This window comes from Bufo bufo, chromosome 4 (assembly GCF_905171765.1).
Source record: "Bufo bufo chromosome 4, aBufBuf1.1, whole genome shotgun sequence".
NCBI classification, from domain to species: domain Eukaryota; kingdom Metazoa; phylum Chordata; class Amphibia; order Anura; family Bufonidae; genus Bufo; species Bufo bufo.
In genome coordinates, this window is record NC_053392.1 from 199,423,957 (window position 1) to 199,443,048 (window position 19,092).

Genomic DNA, 19,092 nt, shown 5'->3' on the forward strand with positions numbered 1-19,092 from the left:
AAAAAAAAAAAAATAGTGGAAAAGGGTAATTTTTCCTTTGTATTTCCATATTCTGACCCTTTTTTATTTTTATGCGTACGGAGCTGTGTGATGGCTCATTTTTTGTGGTACGATCTGTACTTCATTGATACCATTCTGGGCTGTACATGACTTTTTTTAAGGGAGGTGAAGTGACCCAAAAACAACATGATGTTAATTTTATTAATTAGTTATGTATTTTTATCTTAATTTTGGGGAAAGGGGGGATGATTTGAATTTTTTATTTTTTTAATATATTTTTAAAAACCTTTTTTTAGGGAACTATAACAAGCAATCATTAGATTGCTTTTTTCATAGACTCCAAAACATTAGCATTGGAGTCTATGACAATTACACTAAGTTCCTATGGAGCCCTGCAGGCAGGCTCTCCATAGGAACTAATGTGCGGCAGCTCTATGCCAATCCTGAGTACAAGGGCTGTTGCAGATTACATGCGGCTCCCCCGATGTTCGCCAGGGGGAGCCGGAACACAGCTGGGTCTCCCGGACTTTAACTTCCCAGGTGGCATGGTCAAATTTGACCACGGCATCTGAGAAGTTAAATGGCATACATTAATCCTGGGTGCCTGCTGTTTAAAAGGTGGCTATGGCTCCATTTTTAAATGCATGACCGCCAATGTAAATTTACGTGGGTTGGTCAGGAAGGGGTTAAACCTATTACCCTAACCCACACTACTCTCCACAGTTATGCACACCCTTACATATTCTCTCTTATCTCTGCCTACCTCCCTACCCATCCTAAGACTTAAGACTAACATCCTGCATAATTTGAACCTCTGACTCCCAACTCAAAGACATTTATAGAGCTGCACCAGCTCTCTGGAATGTGCTACCCCAATCAGGTTAAATCCCAACATCAATAGCTTTATGTCTAAAAGTCCTAAAATAACCATCTTATTTATGATGGCCTGTTACATTCCCTAATCGAATTATTTTCCATTTACAGCCCTGGTATGTTATTCCTCAAAACCTAATCCCTTTATCTAGCAGCAACCTTCATACTTCATGCACTCAAATGCACCTGAAATCTGTACAGATTATATGAGCAGGGCCCCTACCCTTAGGACTCATACACACGGCCAACTTCAATGGGTCCGTGGTCCACACACGACCAACTTGAATGGGTCTGTCCTTACCACAAAAAAGTAGTGCAAGCATGGAGAGAAACCCCACGGATGCACTCCGTAGTGCGTCCGTTGGGTTTGGTGCCTCCGTTCCGCACCGACCTTCTGGATTGTGGACCCATTCAAGTGTGCTATTTGTGGGCAGCAATACGGGCACAGCCAGGCAACGGCCATGTGCATGATCCCTCTGATTATAAAGTGCTGCGGAATATGTTGGAGCTACAGTATATAAAGATTATTATTGTTAATAAATAACAGTGTTCCAAGTTCTATACAATTGTCTTTCGCCATCACAATCTTAAAAAACATTTTGATTATTATAACTATGCCCAGTTTCATTTTTCTTCAATATCATTACTGGGGCGTAATTATGAATATTAGAGCCAATCACAATCATTGTATAGGTAAGGCGTCCATCGATTGCCACAAAATTCTCTCTATACATGAACCTATTTTTAACTAGAACTTTTTTAAGGCCTAAACTACGTGTATAAATCAAAGCATAGCTACAAGCATTGTACATTGATACAAATTATTTTTGTGTTTTTCTTATAAGCAAAAATTTGCACTTGTCAATAGTGTTATATCTAAAACCATCAAAAAGGTATTTACATTATAGGCAAGCTAGGCACATGGCAAAGGCAGCATTACACAAGAGGCAGCAAAGATATAATGAAAACTATTTCCATTTCTGTGAAGGTCCATTCCCAGTATTTACTATGCAATCACTTTTCTAGTACAAGCTTGGGCTTGGCGATACAGACGGAGTGGGGGAAGATTTATCAACAATGGTGCAAAGGGAAACTGGTTTACTTGCCTATAGCAACCAATCAGATTGATCCTTTCATTTTCCAAAGGTGCACTGAAAAAGGGTGTGATTTAATTGATTGGCTGCGATGAACAACTAAGCCAGCTTTCCTTTGCATCACTTTTGATAAATCTCCCCCCATGTGTTTTATGAAAAAGACATAGGTGCAGATTTACCAAACTTAGAAGGTTGTCTAGACCTGCACCACATTTATCACAGTCATTTTATCACTTTTCTCTAATTGTATGCTATTGGCATCCTATCATGAAAAGAATTTTAAACAAGAATTGCGGCACAATTTTGATGCAAAATAATGCATATTAGGCTACATCCCCTTGTCGGACTAGGCACTGATAATATATCTAAATGTCTCAATTTATGCCCAAAATATAGGTGCTCTCACATTAGTAAATTTGGGCCTTAGTGACTTACACGTTTGATATTTAGGTTGGAGCAACACGCAGGTGTGAATTTATCAACTGCTTTGCAACACTTTTTCAGTGCAAAAAAGTCAAGAGTTTTGGTGGATGTCATATTTGCCCTAAAATTTGCAATTTTATTTTTTTACCTTTGATCACTTTTAAAGTAGAGAGAAACGTGGGCAGAGCAAGTCCAGCAAGTTTCTTACAGATTTATTATTTTAAAAAAAGACAGAAAATGGTGCAAATTATAGTGCAAATCTACACCTGCTCATGGCAAGCATAGTTTTCATATTCTGTCTTCAGGACAATAGAAGATGTACCAAATTTATTAGGACCAATGAAGTATGGTTTAAAGGGGTTGTCCCACGAAAAATATTCTACAGTTTTCAAACCAGCACATGGATCTGAATACTTTTTTACAGCAATTGCATGTAATTAAAAATTTTGCATAGCCACTGAATTATTCAATAAAATGTATCTGTATAGCACCACCTGCTGTTTTTTTATTATTTCTTTGTCCTGCTCACTAAGATGGACGCACATGCTCAGTTTCATCCTTCAGCTGCCTCCTGAGCTGTGATAGGGAGAGCTGAGACACGCCCCCTTAGCTGCAACAGAAAACTCCCCTTGAGCTGTCAGCTTGATATAAATCTAGCAGAGAAATGAATGGGGAGATCTCTGGATCCATGTGAGGTTCAGGGCTGGTTCTAGCTTTGTTAGAAAGAGATTGTCATGTCCTATATGATGTCTTTCATTGTCTACATTTTTCATGAGATAACCCTGCCATAAAGCTGCCATATAAAATGCTAATCTTAATATATACACCTGACAGACTTTTGTCATATAACTGCGGCAATTAAGAAAAAGCAGAGGTGTCCAAAGCAGCAGAACTTTCACTTTGCAATTGGCTGTATAAATGAATAGCTATAATATGACTGGTTGCTCCAGGCTGATCTCCATTTTTTTGCTTTACACAAGAATGGAGTTTGATCCTGTCTGATTAGGAAAGGTTTTCCCACAGCAAGATTTGTCATAGGGTCTCCTGATCTCACATGATGGAATCTGATCTTGCCCTAGATACCATACATAATGGCATGTTTGGCCAACAATCTAATGTGTGTGTGGGGAGCTCCTGACTCTTCCCTGGCAGTTGTTGTCGGGTATGAGAAGGATCGGGCAAAGCGAATATTTTCGCTCGATGCTTTTTATTCTGCTAGGAGATAAGCCGACATCAGAGGTGTCTCTCTATCTGTTGAACACAATACACGTTTGGCCAAACGAGGAAGCAAGGAGGGAGTCAGGAGAAATAGCTGTTGGCCAACAACTACTGAAGGTATATGGTAGCCATAAAAATCTAATACAGTATCGTGCGAAGAGCAAAAGCCTGTTTTATCTATTTATCCTAGTTGCAAGGGTGGCCGGAGTTAGTGATCCCACTGTAAGGACTGATGCTTATTGATGGGGCTTCTATTTTTTTTGTCATTGTACATGGCATCTACACGGCTGTTAAAGAATGACAAATGCACACATGGATTATCATACATTAAAGGCAGACATCAGAAAATGAAAAAGCAATTCCCAAAGTCTTCTTAGGCAGATCAGCATAATATAAGTCTCACAGGTCATAAACATTTACATGCAAATATGGAGTCTTATCTAGAAATTTTTACTGTATTTGTACAATTTCAAGATAAAGCAATACAAAACATTGAAATTCAAGAGATCAGAAAATACATTGAATTTGATGATGAAACATTTCAAGGTAAATTCTTCTTATTTTGCAACTTCCTGGAAAATATTAAGGAATCAATACTCCATTTGTATTAGCAGGAACACATGAGACATACTGATTCTTAATCCAGCGTTTAAAGGACAAATGACATATCACATAACAATAGACTGATTGGCTTCTCACCAACAATATATTTTATGACTGTGATTTCCAAGCATCATATACCACAAATGCTTAAAGGGGTTGTCTCATCGCACCTTTATGATAGCAAGATGGGACTAAGTCCTGACCACCAGGAAACAGCAGAGCGGGCCAGTGCTTTTCTGTTTTAGTAGCTCCTATTACAGTGCATGGGTTCTATGGAAACAGCATAACGTGTTGTCCTATGCTGTTTCTGTATCTCCCATGCATTGCAATGGGGGCCACTGAAACAGTGGAGCGCTGGCCCACTCTGCTGTTGCTGTTTCCCATCCACCTGCTGGTTGGGGCTTAGTCCCATCTCACCTTAGAAATGGTCAGTTGAGACAACCACTTTAACATAAAGAAAAGATCCCACCATGATTCTGACTGCACAGGTTACAAGCAAGTATAACTCATTTTGGCGGTACTTTGGTTAAAATACTGGGGCTTTCCCTGTGGGCTGAACATAAGGCACAAGAGGACCATGTGTGGGCCCTGGGCCACCAGGCGTGCATCACTGCTAAAACAGTCTGCATACCACAGGCCCTCTACGGTCTACCATAATATATAGACTATAGTTTGCACTAAGGTCAGTGGATTCACTTTATCTGATATGCAGCAATAGTAGTTTGGATAATAGGAATGTATTAGACAACAGCATTATGAGTCAAAGTACCACCAAACTCGAGGTATTGGTTAGGTATTACATGGAGAGTGCTACAGTGAAACAACCGGAACTTCAAGAATATCTTTTCTTGGTATCTGTATGCTCCGGAGTGGCACTCGTTTAATATTAGGCACCTAAAAGGCACCAAAAAACATTCTGGATTTAAGTGGTTCCTTTTCCGCAATGTGTTTTTATAAGTTGCATTAGAGAACAGAGAACATCAGCTAAATGCAACTGTCACACATACACACAGTAATACAGCATAGCCAGATCCACATTGTCTCAGTATACCCAGCGCAAGTACACAATGTTTCACGTCACGCTGTCTTGCCTTCCAAGCTTTCATCCTTTAATAGTGAATTTAGATATAAAGCACAGTAGACATGCTGCACAACGATGACATGGAAATAACAGAACATCTAGAAACATTCTAGCCATATAAATAGCATCAAATAAGACTGGGTGGATTGACTGCCATGTTCGGTGCTACAATACCTACATTGACAGAATATTGGAAGTCGAAGCAGAGGTAGAAAATCACACAATTGAAAACCTTGAAGAAAAACATGCAACTACATCTGAAAAATACTTCAGTCGTGTAAAAATAGATTGGATGTGTCTCAAGCTGTAGCAATAGTGTTCCTAGACTGCGGGCCTTACATCTATCACAGGATATATACAATCAGAACCATTTTTTACACTTTTCTATATCTTCTCCCACCTAGACAAAAATATACTGGTTTTAGAAAGTCTTCCATACAGGGAACAGCAACCATCTGAAACTGCACCTCAAATGAAATGCATTTAATGATATCAATAGATTTTATATTACAAACCTGAGGATAGCTTTTTTGGATCGATAATTAATGTCTATTAAATTTTTATATCAAATCTACATATGAAAACTCCTCTAACAGAGGCTTAATAATTCTTAAGAAGCAGCAGAGTCTAATTATATAATGTGCAGGTATAGCCACAGATTCCTCTACGCTACATCTTCAGCTATGTACAGGCAAGTGTAACAGTATCCCTTGAGTAGAATGGGGGTTGTTTGTTATTATTGTAATAATAGAAAACTACTGTATATATTTATTTCTTCTCCAAATAATTTGGCACACATGTTTTAATTCTATCTTAGGCTTTTTTTCTTAAATTATTTCTGTCAACTATCTCTGAGGAGACAAATTGGGAATGAGCCAAGAGCACATGAGCCCTAACCAAAAATCCAGCACTCCTTACATTTCAATGCAAGGCCTACAAAACAGGTGTATCATGGGTATAGTGGTTGGTAAAAGGGGCAGCGGGTCCCAGAGGTGGAGCCTGCACCAATCAGACATTTATGGTATATACCAGTGGTGCCCAACCATTTTTCGTCTGAGGGCCTCACTAGACATGGTATACCTGCAGACGGGTTATTGTCTGAACTGTGAAACTATACATTTCGTGGGCCAGAACCAGGTAGCTTTGACAGAAAGAGGGGGCACGTGTGAGCATTACAACTGTGAAGGAGCAAATATCTGGGCATTTCTTCTGTAAAGGGGGTACATGTGAGCATTACCACTGTGAAGGGGGTACATGTGAGCATTACTACTGTGAATGGGGCACATCTGGGCATTACCCCTGTGAAGGGGGCACATCTGGGCATTACCCCTGTGAAGGGGGCACATCTGGGCATTACCACTGTGAAAAGAGCATGTGAGCATTACTGTGAAGGTGACACATCTCTGGGCATAGCAAAACTAAGGAGTGGAATGCAGGAAACTCTCTCTAGAAATGTCTTGTGGTGCAATATAAAGAGTCCTCTCACACGGGCACCAGACATAGTAATCACATATTAAGAAATATGCTCAGGTCCAATCACTTCCACCACTACCACACCTCGCCAGTCACATCCTCCATAGACCTCCTGCTCCCATCTGACTCGTCCTCACCTTCTCCTTCAACGTGCTCTGATGCCTGGCTGAGAGTCCAGAGGGGGTCTGTATGGGTGGGTGTGGGGAGATGGGGTCTTCAGTCGCCGCAAAACTAATAATAGTACTGCCCCACAGTATAATTAGGAATGGTGGCGCAGGCGCGTCTCTTCTGCAACTGTGCACAAGCTCTGCCTTCGGTCACTGCATGGGCCGCATGACACAACTTTGTGGGCCAAATGTGGCCATAGGTTGGGCATCACTGGTATATACTATTGCTATGCCATAAATATCCGAGATGGTAATACCCTTTTATATGGATGAAACCCAGGTTACTTTTAGTCCACCCCTGATTTTTCTCCATCCTCCATCTTTGTAGAACCATTTCAATAACAAATAATTGTGCTTTCATAAAACTCCTACTTTTAATTCTTCCTATTACTTCTGGTAGGTTCTTTGGGCACTACATCCTATTGAACAAAGATCTGGAATCTCCAAGGCCAGAAACTACTGCCCACATCATCCTTTTTGCATGAGAACAATGCAAATATCCTTCCATTCATACCACATACTTATATAGTTTGATCGTTGGCTGTACCAGGATGGATTTACACATCATAGTTGAGCTTATGTGTCTGAAACATTCTGATAGGACACTTTCCATCCTCATTACGATGCCATTACATATTTTACAAGTGGAATTTCCCAACTAGTCGTCTTTGCCAAAGTTTTGTATGTACAGGTTTTAACTATCCTGCATAATTCCCCTACGTCTATGACTATCCTATGCTAGACAAGCACAATAGAAATCAATAGCCGTATATTTTACACTGCAGCACAATGTATGTATGTATGTAATTACTTTGGTTTTATAATGTCACCTCTATTTTCGGACCATTACACCTTCCCCATGCCTAACCGTTCTCTGGACCTTCTCTTTTCCAAAATCATAATGAAAGTTATTTTTTTAATAAATATATAAATTCTAGATAAATAGGAAACATCAATTGAAGAACTGCCAACTGTATTTCAACCATGAGAAAGGAAGGAAATTTTACTCTGTATTGTTTTGGACTATCCTCATTATAATATAATAAAACAAACAAAGATAATGTAGGCCAGATATGTATGAAAAGGAAAATCAGCAAAACATTAAACACTTTTTTACAACTTAGTAAGCAGTATACTGCATGAGAGAGAAGAGAATCCCCATACAGGGCCTGTGAAGCTGTTGCGTTTTAGGCCACAATTGAGGTGGATCACAAACACAATGTGCTAATGGTTATTCTGGGTAGTCTAACTCCTCATTGGCAATCAAAGCATCAAAGTCTTGTTTATGCTTTCCTTTACTTTTCGGTCTGCTGCTTGACCGGTTGCTGTCCTGTGCCTCCCCTGTCTGCTGATAGTAGTATCCTTTTGTATCTGCACTACCCCAGTCCTGGGATTTTTCTTCTTCGGGAGGGTAGGATAAGCCATCCTCTACTGAAAAGGTGTCGTCAACATCATATCTCTGGTACGTGCTCTGGTGGAGAACCTCTTCTCTTGCACTAATTTCCAAGGTGCTGTTCCACATGCCATAGCCAAAATATATCAGCAAGCCTATGGGACCACAGAAAGAATATAATATACTATTAGTGATGATGATGGAAGTGTGACATTTTTATTACCTTCAAACAAATCAAATTGTCAAGTAACTGCTTAATATTTTCATACATGTTCTTTCCTGTTTCCCCTGCTTTTCCTTGTTATCTGATCATAATAAATACTGTAAGGGTACTTTCACACTTGCGTTAAACTTTTCCGGTATTGAGTTCCGTCCTAGGGGCTCAATACCGGGAAAAAAATGATCAATTTTATCCTAATGCATTCTGAATGGAGAGCAATCCGCATGCGCAGACCTTTAAAGTGTGAAAAAGATAAATACTGGATCAGTTTTTACGGATGACAACCGGAGAGACGGATCCGGTATTGCAATGCATTTGTGAGACGGATCCGCATCCGGATCCGCCTACAAATGGTATCCGTTTGCATACAGATTGCCGGATCCGGCAGGCAGTTCCGGCGACGGAACTGCCTGCTGGAATCCAACAACGCAAGTGTGAAAGTACCCTAAGTAAAGTTGAATATTTACCCCTTTGAAAATAGACAACGTAGTTTAAGGGAACCAGTTAGGCCCCTTCTGAGATAAACATAATGTAGTGAGACATGATTTCAGTGGTCTGTCAATAAGGAGTTCACATGCGCTAATTTTGAAGTACTCACAAAGTTAAAGATCAAAGCGAGGAGTCCAGCATGAAGTAAAGAGTCCAATGTATTCATGAAACATGGGCTTAACCCTGCCCTCTCCTACCTGCCAGCGGCTGACGTTTCTCCATATGCACAGTAATACAGAAAAACCTGTCATTCAGCACCTGGAAAGGGGGGATAGGGTTAAACCCACATATCATGAATGCATTAGTTCAGTGCAGGCTTCCCACTGAACAGTTTAACTATTTCATGTTAAATTCTTAGTGACAGGCCAAACTGTGTGTCTGCCACTTAAAAACTTCCTAAAATACTGCAGTTTTGCACTGGCCACCAAGCCTCCTAATAGGCTAACACTGCTCTGTATGGTAGAGATCACTTTTCCGCAGTCATTTCATTATCATTACAGGCAGAATTACAATAACAGATAACAGAAAACACAGCATCCATCATTCACAACAGGTGATAGACACAGCTTCCCTGCCTTGCACAATGACCTCTGTCTGCATGGTCACACAGTATGTCTAGAATAGAGAAGGTAATTATATTACAGTGGCTCAACCTCCTCTACCACCTGGGTACGGTGCCAACCCTGGCAATCTACCCCTGATCGCAAAGAGAAATGTAAAATAGGTATAAGAGTAGGGGGCACTCGATTATCTGGATCCAAATAGACAGTAGCAATATATAGTTATAATAAATTTCGAAATTTGTTTATTTATATTTAATCACTTCTAAAAATACCACTTCTAAAACTATGTCATACATATACTTCATACATAAAAAGGCGCCAATGTAGTAGTGAAAAACACTCGATATAAGAATAAAAATAAAAATGGAAAAACACACACAACCTTAATTTGTATATCAACTCTGGCCGTCACGGTGACTCCAGGTAATAACTGGCAGCTTGCTGCACAATATATTGTGAATAGTGATGAGCGGCAGGTGCCATATTCGATTTCGTTTTATATTCGTCAAAATCGAATATTCGTCATTATTCTTGTTATCGCGATTAATATGCGATTTAAATAATCGCGTATTGCGATTTTAACTTAGAGACTACTCTCCTATTGAAATAGCAATGCGATTAATTCAAGTTATAATAATCGAATTTCGATTTTAACTTAGCACTGCTATATTCCATATTCGTTAATTCTAGCTTAATATGGAATATAGCAGTGCTAAGTTAAAATTGAAATTCGATTATTATAACTTTAATTTTTTTTTTTTTTTATTGTTATATTTTTTTCTTTCCCACTTCCCTAAAGTTGTTCTTACCTGTCCTTAGGATTCCTGGCTTCCTGGCTGCTCCAGTCAGTGCCCGTTGCCGCTTCCTTCCGTGCTCATGGAGCGTCCCCATCACCATGGGAACGTCTCCATATACTAGAATGTACTGTCGGATTTGAGAATTACGTGAAAAATCGCAATTCGATTATTTCAAGTTATAATAATCGAATTTAGATTTTAACTTAGCACTGCTATATTTAATTCTAGCCTAATATGGAATATAGCAGTGCTAAGTTAAAATCGAAATTCGATTATTATAACTTGAATTAATCGAATTGCGATTTCAACTTGGACCTGCTTTACTATGGTTGGCTTGGTAGAATTAGCGAATATGACGAATGTATTCGTCATATTCCACAAAACGAATACAACGAATGTATTCGTCATATTCCACAAAACGAAGATAACGAAGTATTCTGCATCTTCGTTTTAGCTACCTATTCATCAACTTCGCTAATTCTAGCAATCAAATAGGAAAGTTTACTATAGAGACAGCTAAGTTTAATTCGCTATGCGATTATATTACTTTGCTTTTTTTTATAAATAGAATAATTATAATAATTATCAGGTATTATAATTATTCTATTTTTTTTTTAAAAAAAAGCAGTCATATAATCGCATAGCGAATTAAACTTAGCTGTCTCTATAGTAGTTGATGAATAGGTAGCTAAAACGAAGATGTCTCTATAGTAGTTGATGAATAGGTAGCTAAAACGAAGATGCAGAATACTTCGTTATATTCGTTTTGTGGAATATGACGAATACATTCGTCATATTCGCTAATTCTACCAAGTCAACCATAGTAAACCAGGTCCAAGTTGAAATCGCAATTCGATTAATTCAAGTTATAATAATCGAATTTCGATTTTAACTTAGCACTGCTATATTCCATATTAGGCTAGAATTAAATATAGCAGTGCTAAGTTAAAATCGAAATTCGATTATTATAACTTGAAATTATATTTAAAAAGTATAAATCTGAAGGTGTCGGCCCTTTAAAGAGTAATGAGGGGGGAGTCGCAGAGAGCGACGAGGAGAAAGCAAAGCTGTTAAATATTTTTTTCTCCAATGTATTCACTGAGGAAAATAAACTGTCAGATGAAATGCTGAATGCTGAAATAAATTCGCCATTAAAAGTGTCCTGTCTGACCCAGGAAGAAGTACAACAGCGACTTAAAAAAATCAAAATAGACAAATCGCCAGGACCGGATGGCATACACCCCCGTATCCTAAGGGAATTAAGTAATGTCATAGCCAGACCCTTATTTCTGATATTTGCGGACTCTGTACTAACAGGGAATGTCCCACAGGATTGGCGCATGGCAAATGTGGTGCCAATATTCAAAAAGGGTCCAAAAACAGAGCCTGGAAACTATAGGCCGGTAAGTTTAACATCTGTTGTGGGTAAACTGTTTGAAGGTTTTCTGAGAGATGCTATGTTAGAGCATCTTATGGGAAATAAGCAAATAACGCCATATCAGCATGGCTTCGTGAGGGATCGGTCATGTCAAACTAATTTAATCAGTTTCTATGAGGAGGTAAGTACTAGACTTGACAGCGGCAAATCAATGGATGTCGTGTATCTGGACTTCTCCAAAGCATTTGACACTGTACCTCATAAAAGGTTAGTATATAAAATGAGAATGCTCGGACTCGGAGAAAACGTCTGTAAGTGGGTAAGTAACTGGCTGAGTGATAGAAAACAGAGGGTGGTTATTAACGGTACATACTCAGATTGGGTCACTGTCACTAGTGGAGTACCTCAGGGGTCAGTATTGGGCCCTATTCTCTTCAATATATTTATTAATGATCTTGTAGAAGGCTTGCATAGTAAAATATCAATTTTCGCAGATGACACTAAACTGTGTAAAGTAATTAACACTGAAGAGGACAGTATACTACTACAGAGGGATCTGGATAGATTGGAGGCTTGGGCAGATAAGTGGCAGATGAGGTTTAACACTGAGAAATGTAAAGTTATGCACATGGGAAGGAATAATGCAAGTCACCCGTACATACTAAATGGTAAAACACTCGGTAACACTGACATGGAAAAGGATCTAGGAATTTTAATAAACAGCAAACTAAGCTGCAAAAAACAGTGTCAGGCAGCGGCTGCCAAGGCCAATAAGATAATGGGTTGCATCAAAAGGGGCATAGATGCCCGTGATGAGAACATATTTCTACTACTTTACAAATCACTGGTCAGACCACACATGGAGTACTGTGTACAGTTCTGGGCTCCTGTAAACAAGGCAGACATAGCAGAGCTGGAGAGGGTCCAGAGGAGGGCAACTAAAGTAATAACTGGAATGGGGCAACTACAGTACCCTGAAAGATTATCAAAATTAGGGTTATTCACGTTAGAAAAAAGACGACTGAGGGGAGATCTAATTACTATGTATAAATATATCAGGGGGCAGTACAGAGATCTATCCCATCATCTATTTATCCCCAGGACTGTGACTGTGACGAGGGGACATCCTCTGCGTTTGGAGGAAAGAAGGTTTGTACACAAACATAGAAAAGGGTTCTTTACGGTAAGAGCAGTGAGACTATGGAACTCTCTGCCTGAGGAGGTGGTGATGGTGAGTACAATAAAGGAATTCAAGAGGGGCCTGGATGTATTTCTGGAGTGTAATAATATTACAGGCTATAGCTACTAGAGAGGGGTCGTTGATCCAGGGAGTTATTCTGATTGCCTGATTGGAGTCGGGAAGGAATTTTTTATTCCCCTAAAGTGAGGAAAATTGGCTTCTACCTCACAGGGTTTTTTTTGCCTTCCTCTGGATCAACTTGTAGGATGACAGGCCGAACTGGATGGACAAATGTCTTTTTTCGGCCTTATGTACTATGTTACTATGTTACTTATGTACTATGTTAAATAATCGAATTGCGATTTTTCACGTAATTCTCAAATCCGACAGTACATTCTAATATATGGAGACGTTCCCATGGTGATTGAACGCTCCATGAGCACGGAAGTCGGCAGAAGCGGCAACGGGCACTGACTGGAGCAGCCAGGAAGCCAGGAATCCAAAGGACAGGTAAGAACAACTTTAGGGAAGTGGGAAAGAAAAAAATATAACAATAAAAAAAAAAAAAATTCAAGTTATAATAATCGAATTTCGATTTTAACTTAGCACTGCTATATTCCATATTAGGCTAGAATTAAATATAGCAGTGCTAAGTTAAAATCGAAATTCGATTATTATAACTTGAAATAATCGAATTGCGATTTTTCACGTAATTCTCAAATCCGACAGTACATTCTAGTATATGGAGACGTTCCCATGGTGATGGGGACGCTCCATGAGCACGGAAGTCGGCAGAAGCAGCAACGGGCACTGACTGGAGCAGCCAGGAATCTAAAGGACAGGTAAGAACAACTTTAGGGAAGTGGGAAAGAAAAAAATATAACAATAAAAAAAAAAGAAAAAAAAAAAATATTCGAAATATCGAATTTATATCACTATATTCGAAATATTCACGAATTAGCGAAGTGACGATATTCGCAAAAAAATTCGATATTCGAATATTCGCGCTCAACACTAATTGTGAACTCCGTGTATATTAATTTTGCTGCCAGTAACTCCGTGTCACAGCTAGGTTGAGTTTGTACTGCTATAATTGTGTCAATTATGTTTCGATCCGCAATCCAATCCACTGTTATTATGGCAAAGTCCAAGAACAAGGGCTAAGAGCAATGTGTGGCTGTATAGTATACTATACTATACAGCCACAAATTATAGCAGTGCAAACTGAACCTAGCTGTGACACGGAGTTACTGGCAGCAAAATTAATATACACGGAGTTCACAATATATTGTGCAGCAAGCTGCCAGTTATTACCTGGAGTCACCGTGACGGCCAGAGTTGATATATAAATTAAGGTTGTGTGTGTTTTTCCATTTTTATTTTTATTCTTATATCGAGTGTTTTTTACCTACTACAGTGGCGCCTTTTTATGTATGAAGTATATGTATGACATAGTTTTAGAAGTGGTATTTTTAGAAGTGATTTAATATAAATAAACAAATTTAGAAATGTATTATAACTATATATTGCTACTGTCTATTTGGATCCAGATAATCGAGTGCCCCCTACTCTTATACCTATTTTACATGTCTAGAATAGAGGTCAATGAGTCTCCAGTCTATTGTGCCTATCGTCTATGTGGCTGCTGTAAAGCATATCTCCAAGTGCTAGCAACAGCTCAGGCAACATAGCCCCATCAGTCATCATGTACAGAAACAAATGAACAAATACTGATAATTAGTGTTGATCGAGCATCAAAGTGCTCTGGTGCTCGAGTAGAACACTTTGGGATGCTCAGGTGCTCTACAGAGCACCAGAGCACAATGGAAGTCAATGGGAGAACCCGAGCATTAAACCAGGCACCCCCTGCTCTGAGGAGGGGAGGGTGTCTGGTTCACATGAAAAGGACAGAAATTGATGGAAACACCACTGAAATGGTTCGGGAACAGCATGGAGAGGATGTCTGGATGCATCCTGGACTCCATGGTCGCTGCTGGGAACGATGTTGTCCGAGTAGTTTTAGAGGAAAAATTGTTAGGAAACATTCTTTCCTGTATATTTACTTGTATATAAAGTACAAGTGCTGCCAAAAATTACAAGGAAGAGGCACTCCGATACAACCTGTATATCACATAAAGATGGACCTCATTCACATTGTGGTACAATTGTTCAGGTAGTGGGACTCCTACACTCATAAAGCCTATGCACTAAGTGAAAGGGCTGCCAAAAATTACAAGGAACCGGTACTCCAATACACTCTTTATTACACGTAAAGGAGGGCATCATACACACCCTTGAAAAATTATGATTGATGGGCTGCTGGTGACCCTCAAAAACATTAGGAGCAAGGGCGTGCTGGTGACACTCTAAAACATTAGGAGCAAGGGCCTGCTGGTGACCATCTAAAACATTAGGGACGAGGGCCTGCTGCTGATCTGACCATCAAAAACATTATGGGCGAGGGCCTGCTGCTGAGCTGACCATCTAAAAAATTTGGGGCGAGGGCCTGCTAGTGACCCTCTAAAACATTAGGGGTGAGAGTCTGCTGCTGAGCTGACCCTCTAAAACTTTAGGGGCGAGGGTTTGCTGCTGAGCTGACCCTCTAAAACATTAGGGGCGAGGGCCTGCTGTGATCTGACCATCTAAAACATTAGTGGCGAGGGCCTGCTGCTGATCTGACCATCTAAAGCATTATGGACGAGGGCCTGCTGGTGACCCTCTAAAACATTAGGAGCGAGGGCAGCCTAATAAGCATGTTGATATGATGGAGGAGGAGGAGGAGGAGAAAAGGAAGATTGAACCATATACCCTTTTTTGTGGTAGAAGGGGTGCATGGGAATACAGTGTATTCAATACACCATAAAAGCCACATTTAAAGTGCCTTTATGTTCAGCCGCTTTCCTCATGTGGAGTAGAGAAGTCAGGGGCAATCCAGGCCTTGTTCATTTTGATAAGAGTCAACCTGTCATTATTTTGCAGTTGACAGGTGGATGCGTTTATCAGTTATTATGCCCCCATCAGCACTAAATACCCACTCTGACAAAACGCTGGAGGCAGGGCAGGCCAGTACCTCCAAGGCATAGAGCACCAGTTCGTGCCACGTGTCCTGCTTGGACACCCAATAGTTATAAGGCACAGAGGGATCACTGAGGACGCTGACACCTCCTTGTGACACTAGGCCGAGCATCAGAGTGAGGGTGCTGGCGGGGTGTCATGAAACTGTCCCAGGCCTTGGAGAGTGCTGCCCTGACTCTGTTGGAACTGCTGTGTGTTCCCCTCGTCTCCCCTCCTTGGTTGCCCAAGGAACTACGTACTCTGCCGCCAGCGTATTTTGCTAGTCCTCTCCACCACAGGAATGAGAGATGAGAAGTTCTCTTTGTAGCGGGGGTCGAGAAGGGTGAACAATCAGTAATCGGTGTTGGCCAAAATGCGTACAACGCGAGGGTCACGGGAAAGGCAGCATAACATAAAGTCAACCATGTGTGCCAGAGTCCCAACAGATACGACTTCGCTGTCCTCATCAGGAGGATGACTCTCAATCCCCTCATCCTCTTCGGCCTATCCACGCTGAACAGATGGGATAAACGTGCTATGGGTACTACCCTCTGTAGCGGAGGCAACCGTCTGATGCTCCTCCTCCTCATCATCCAATTTGTGCTGAAAAGACGAACGCAGGGTGGTCTGGCTATCACCCTCTGTACTGTCTTCCCCCATTTTCACCTCTTCCATATGCAAAGCGTCCGCCTTCATTGTGAGCAGCGAGAATTTCAGTAGATACAGAAGTGGGATGGTTAAGCTGATAATAGTGGCATCGCCGCTCACCATCTGTATTGATTCCTCAAAGTTGTGTAAAACCTCACAGAGGTCAGACATCCATGCCCACTCGTCGCTTGTGAAGAGCGGAAGCTGACTGGAAAGGTGACAACCATGTTGCAGCTGGTATTCCACTACTGCCCTCTGCTGCTCACAAAGATTGGCCAACATGTGGAACGTGGAGTTCCAGCGCGTGCTCACGTCGCACAACAGTCGGTGAGCTGGCAATTGCAAGCACTGCTGCAGCGTTGCCAGACCGGCGACAGTGGTAGATGACTTTCGGAAATGGGCACTCACGCGGCGCACCTTCACCAGTAGCTCAGGCAAATTGGGGTAGGTTCTGAGAAACCGCTGAACCACTAAGTTGAACACGTGGGCTAGGCATGGTATGTGTGTGAGCTTGCCGAGCTCCAAAGCCGCCACCAAGTTACAGCCATTATCGGACACAACTCAATCTGGTCCCTTATACCCTGCCACAGCACTGCGGCGTTATGTTGTTTGTCACCTAAGCAAATCCTGATGGAAGTAGGGCCCGCAATCCTTGGCGTCGGTAGCACCTGTGCCATCCCAGGGTACGACTCGCTCCCGGCATCCACAACGTTCACCCAGTGTGCCGTCAGGGAAATATAGCGTCCCTGGCCAAAAGCACTTGTCCATCTGTCAGTCGTTAAGCGGACCTTCCCAATAACTGCGTTGGTCAGGGCACTGGTGATGTTATGGGACACATGCTGGTGTAAGGCGGGAACGGCACAACGGGAAAAATAGTGGCGGCTGGGGACTGAGTAACGAGGGACGGCCACCGCCATCAGGCTGTGGAAAGCCTCAGTGTCCACAAGCCGAAATGGCAACATTTCCAGGGCCAGCAATTTGGAAAGGTGCGCATTTAGTGCTATGGCCTGTGGGTGGCTGGGTATTTGCGCTTTCGTTCAAATGCCTGGGGTATGGACATCTGTAAGCTGTGCTGGGACACAGAAGTGGATGTGCTAGCTGATGGTGCTTGCGAAGGTCCAGGTGCAGGGCGGGAGGCATCTGAGTCTGCGTCTTGGATAGGGGATTGGCCAGCACGTAACACAGGAGAAGAGGAGGCAGTGGTGTAACCTCAGACACTGATTGTGGACCCAGGTGTTTCCGGACACCTATTAGGGTGCTTTGATGCCATGTGGCGGATCATGCTGGTGGTGGTGAGGTTGCTAGTGTTCACGCCCCTGCTCATTTTGGTATTTCACAGGTTGCAAATGACAATTCTTTTATCGTCCGCACTTTCCTCAAAAAAGCGCCAGACTGTGGAACACCTACCCCTTGGCAAGGGAGATTGCCGCAAAGGGGTGCTCCAGGGAACAGTTGCAGGCCTGTTTGGTGTGGCCCGCCTTCTCCCTTTTGCCACACCACTGCCTCTTCCAGCCTGCTGCGGTGCTGCGGATCCCTCCCCCTCTGTACTGCTGTCCTCGCTCGGCTTGCCACCTACCCAGGTTGGGTCAGTGATTTTATTGTCCTCCTCTTCCAGTTCCTCACTCTGGTCATCCTACTGACTTGTTGACCTAACAAGAACCTCACTTATTGACAACTGTGTCTCATCCTCATCATCAATCTCTTGAGACACTAATTGCCGTTAACTTATTGGCAACTGTGTCTCATCATAATCATCCACCTTGTGAAACACTAATTGCCGTTCCCCACCGTCATCTTCTTCTGACTGTGGATGCTCAAGAGTTTAGGAATCAGTGCACAAGATCTCCTCATGTCCCTCTTCAAGCGGGCTTGGCAAGAGGCCCAAATCAAGGAATGTCGCTGAAAAGAGCTCCTTGGAATATCCAAGTGTGGGATCACTTGTTTAGCAAGACTTTCCATGGTGGGAGGAAGGAGGATCAGGGTGAGGATTCTGTTGACCAGACTCTTGGCTACTGAAACTGGACTTTGTGTAAGACAGGGTGGTGCTTAACTGACTGGAAGCATTATCTGCTGCAATCCAACAGACCACCTGGTCGCACTGGTGTGATTTCGAGAGTGGTGTCCTGTGCCGCCCTGCAAACTGGGACATGAAGCTAGGTATTGTGGATGAGTGTGTTTCTTGTGCTCTGGCAGCAGGCACAGTTTCACCGTGCCCAGGGCCGTACCGGCCAGCCAATCACTGTAATGCCAGTAACCAACATGGCTACGGCATTACAGTGAGGGCCAGTACTTCCTAGCATGTTTATTGGCTGCGTAGCAGCCAACAAACGTGCGGGGAAGAGATTAGAGCATCGCGCTCGAGCACATGCGGTGCTCGGCCGAACACCGCTATGTGCCAAGCATCGCGATGCTCGAGTGAAAATGGTGTTCGGCCAAGC

At 41.9% G+C, this 19,092-nt stretch overlaps 1 protein-coding gene across 1 annotated transcript in view; it reads right to left on the reverse strand.

Annotated features, from left to right (window-relative positions):
• Positions 1-8,163: 8,163 nt before the first annotated feature.
• The window catches only part of SLC7A14 (solute carrier family 7 member 14), a 158,374-nt gene continuing 147,445 nt past the window's right edge, over positions 8,164-19,092 (reverse strand). The window contains exon 8 of the mRNA XM_040428220.1: positions 8,164-8,480. Coding sequence (XP_040284154.1) covers positions 8,164-8,480 — 317 coding nt within the window. The remainder of the gene's footprint in view (positions 8,481-19,092) is intronic.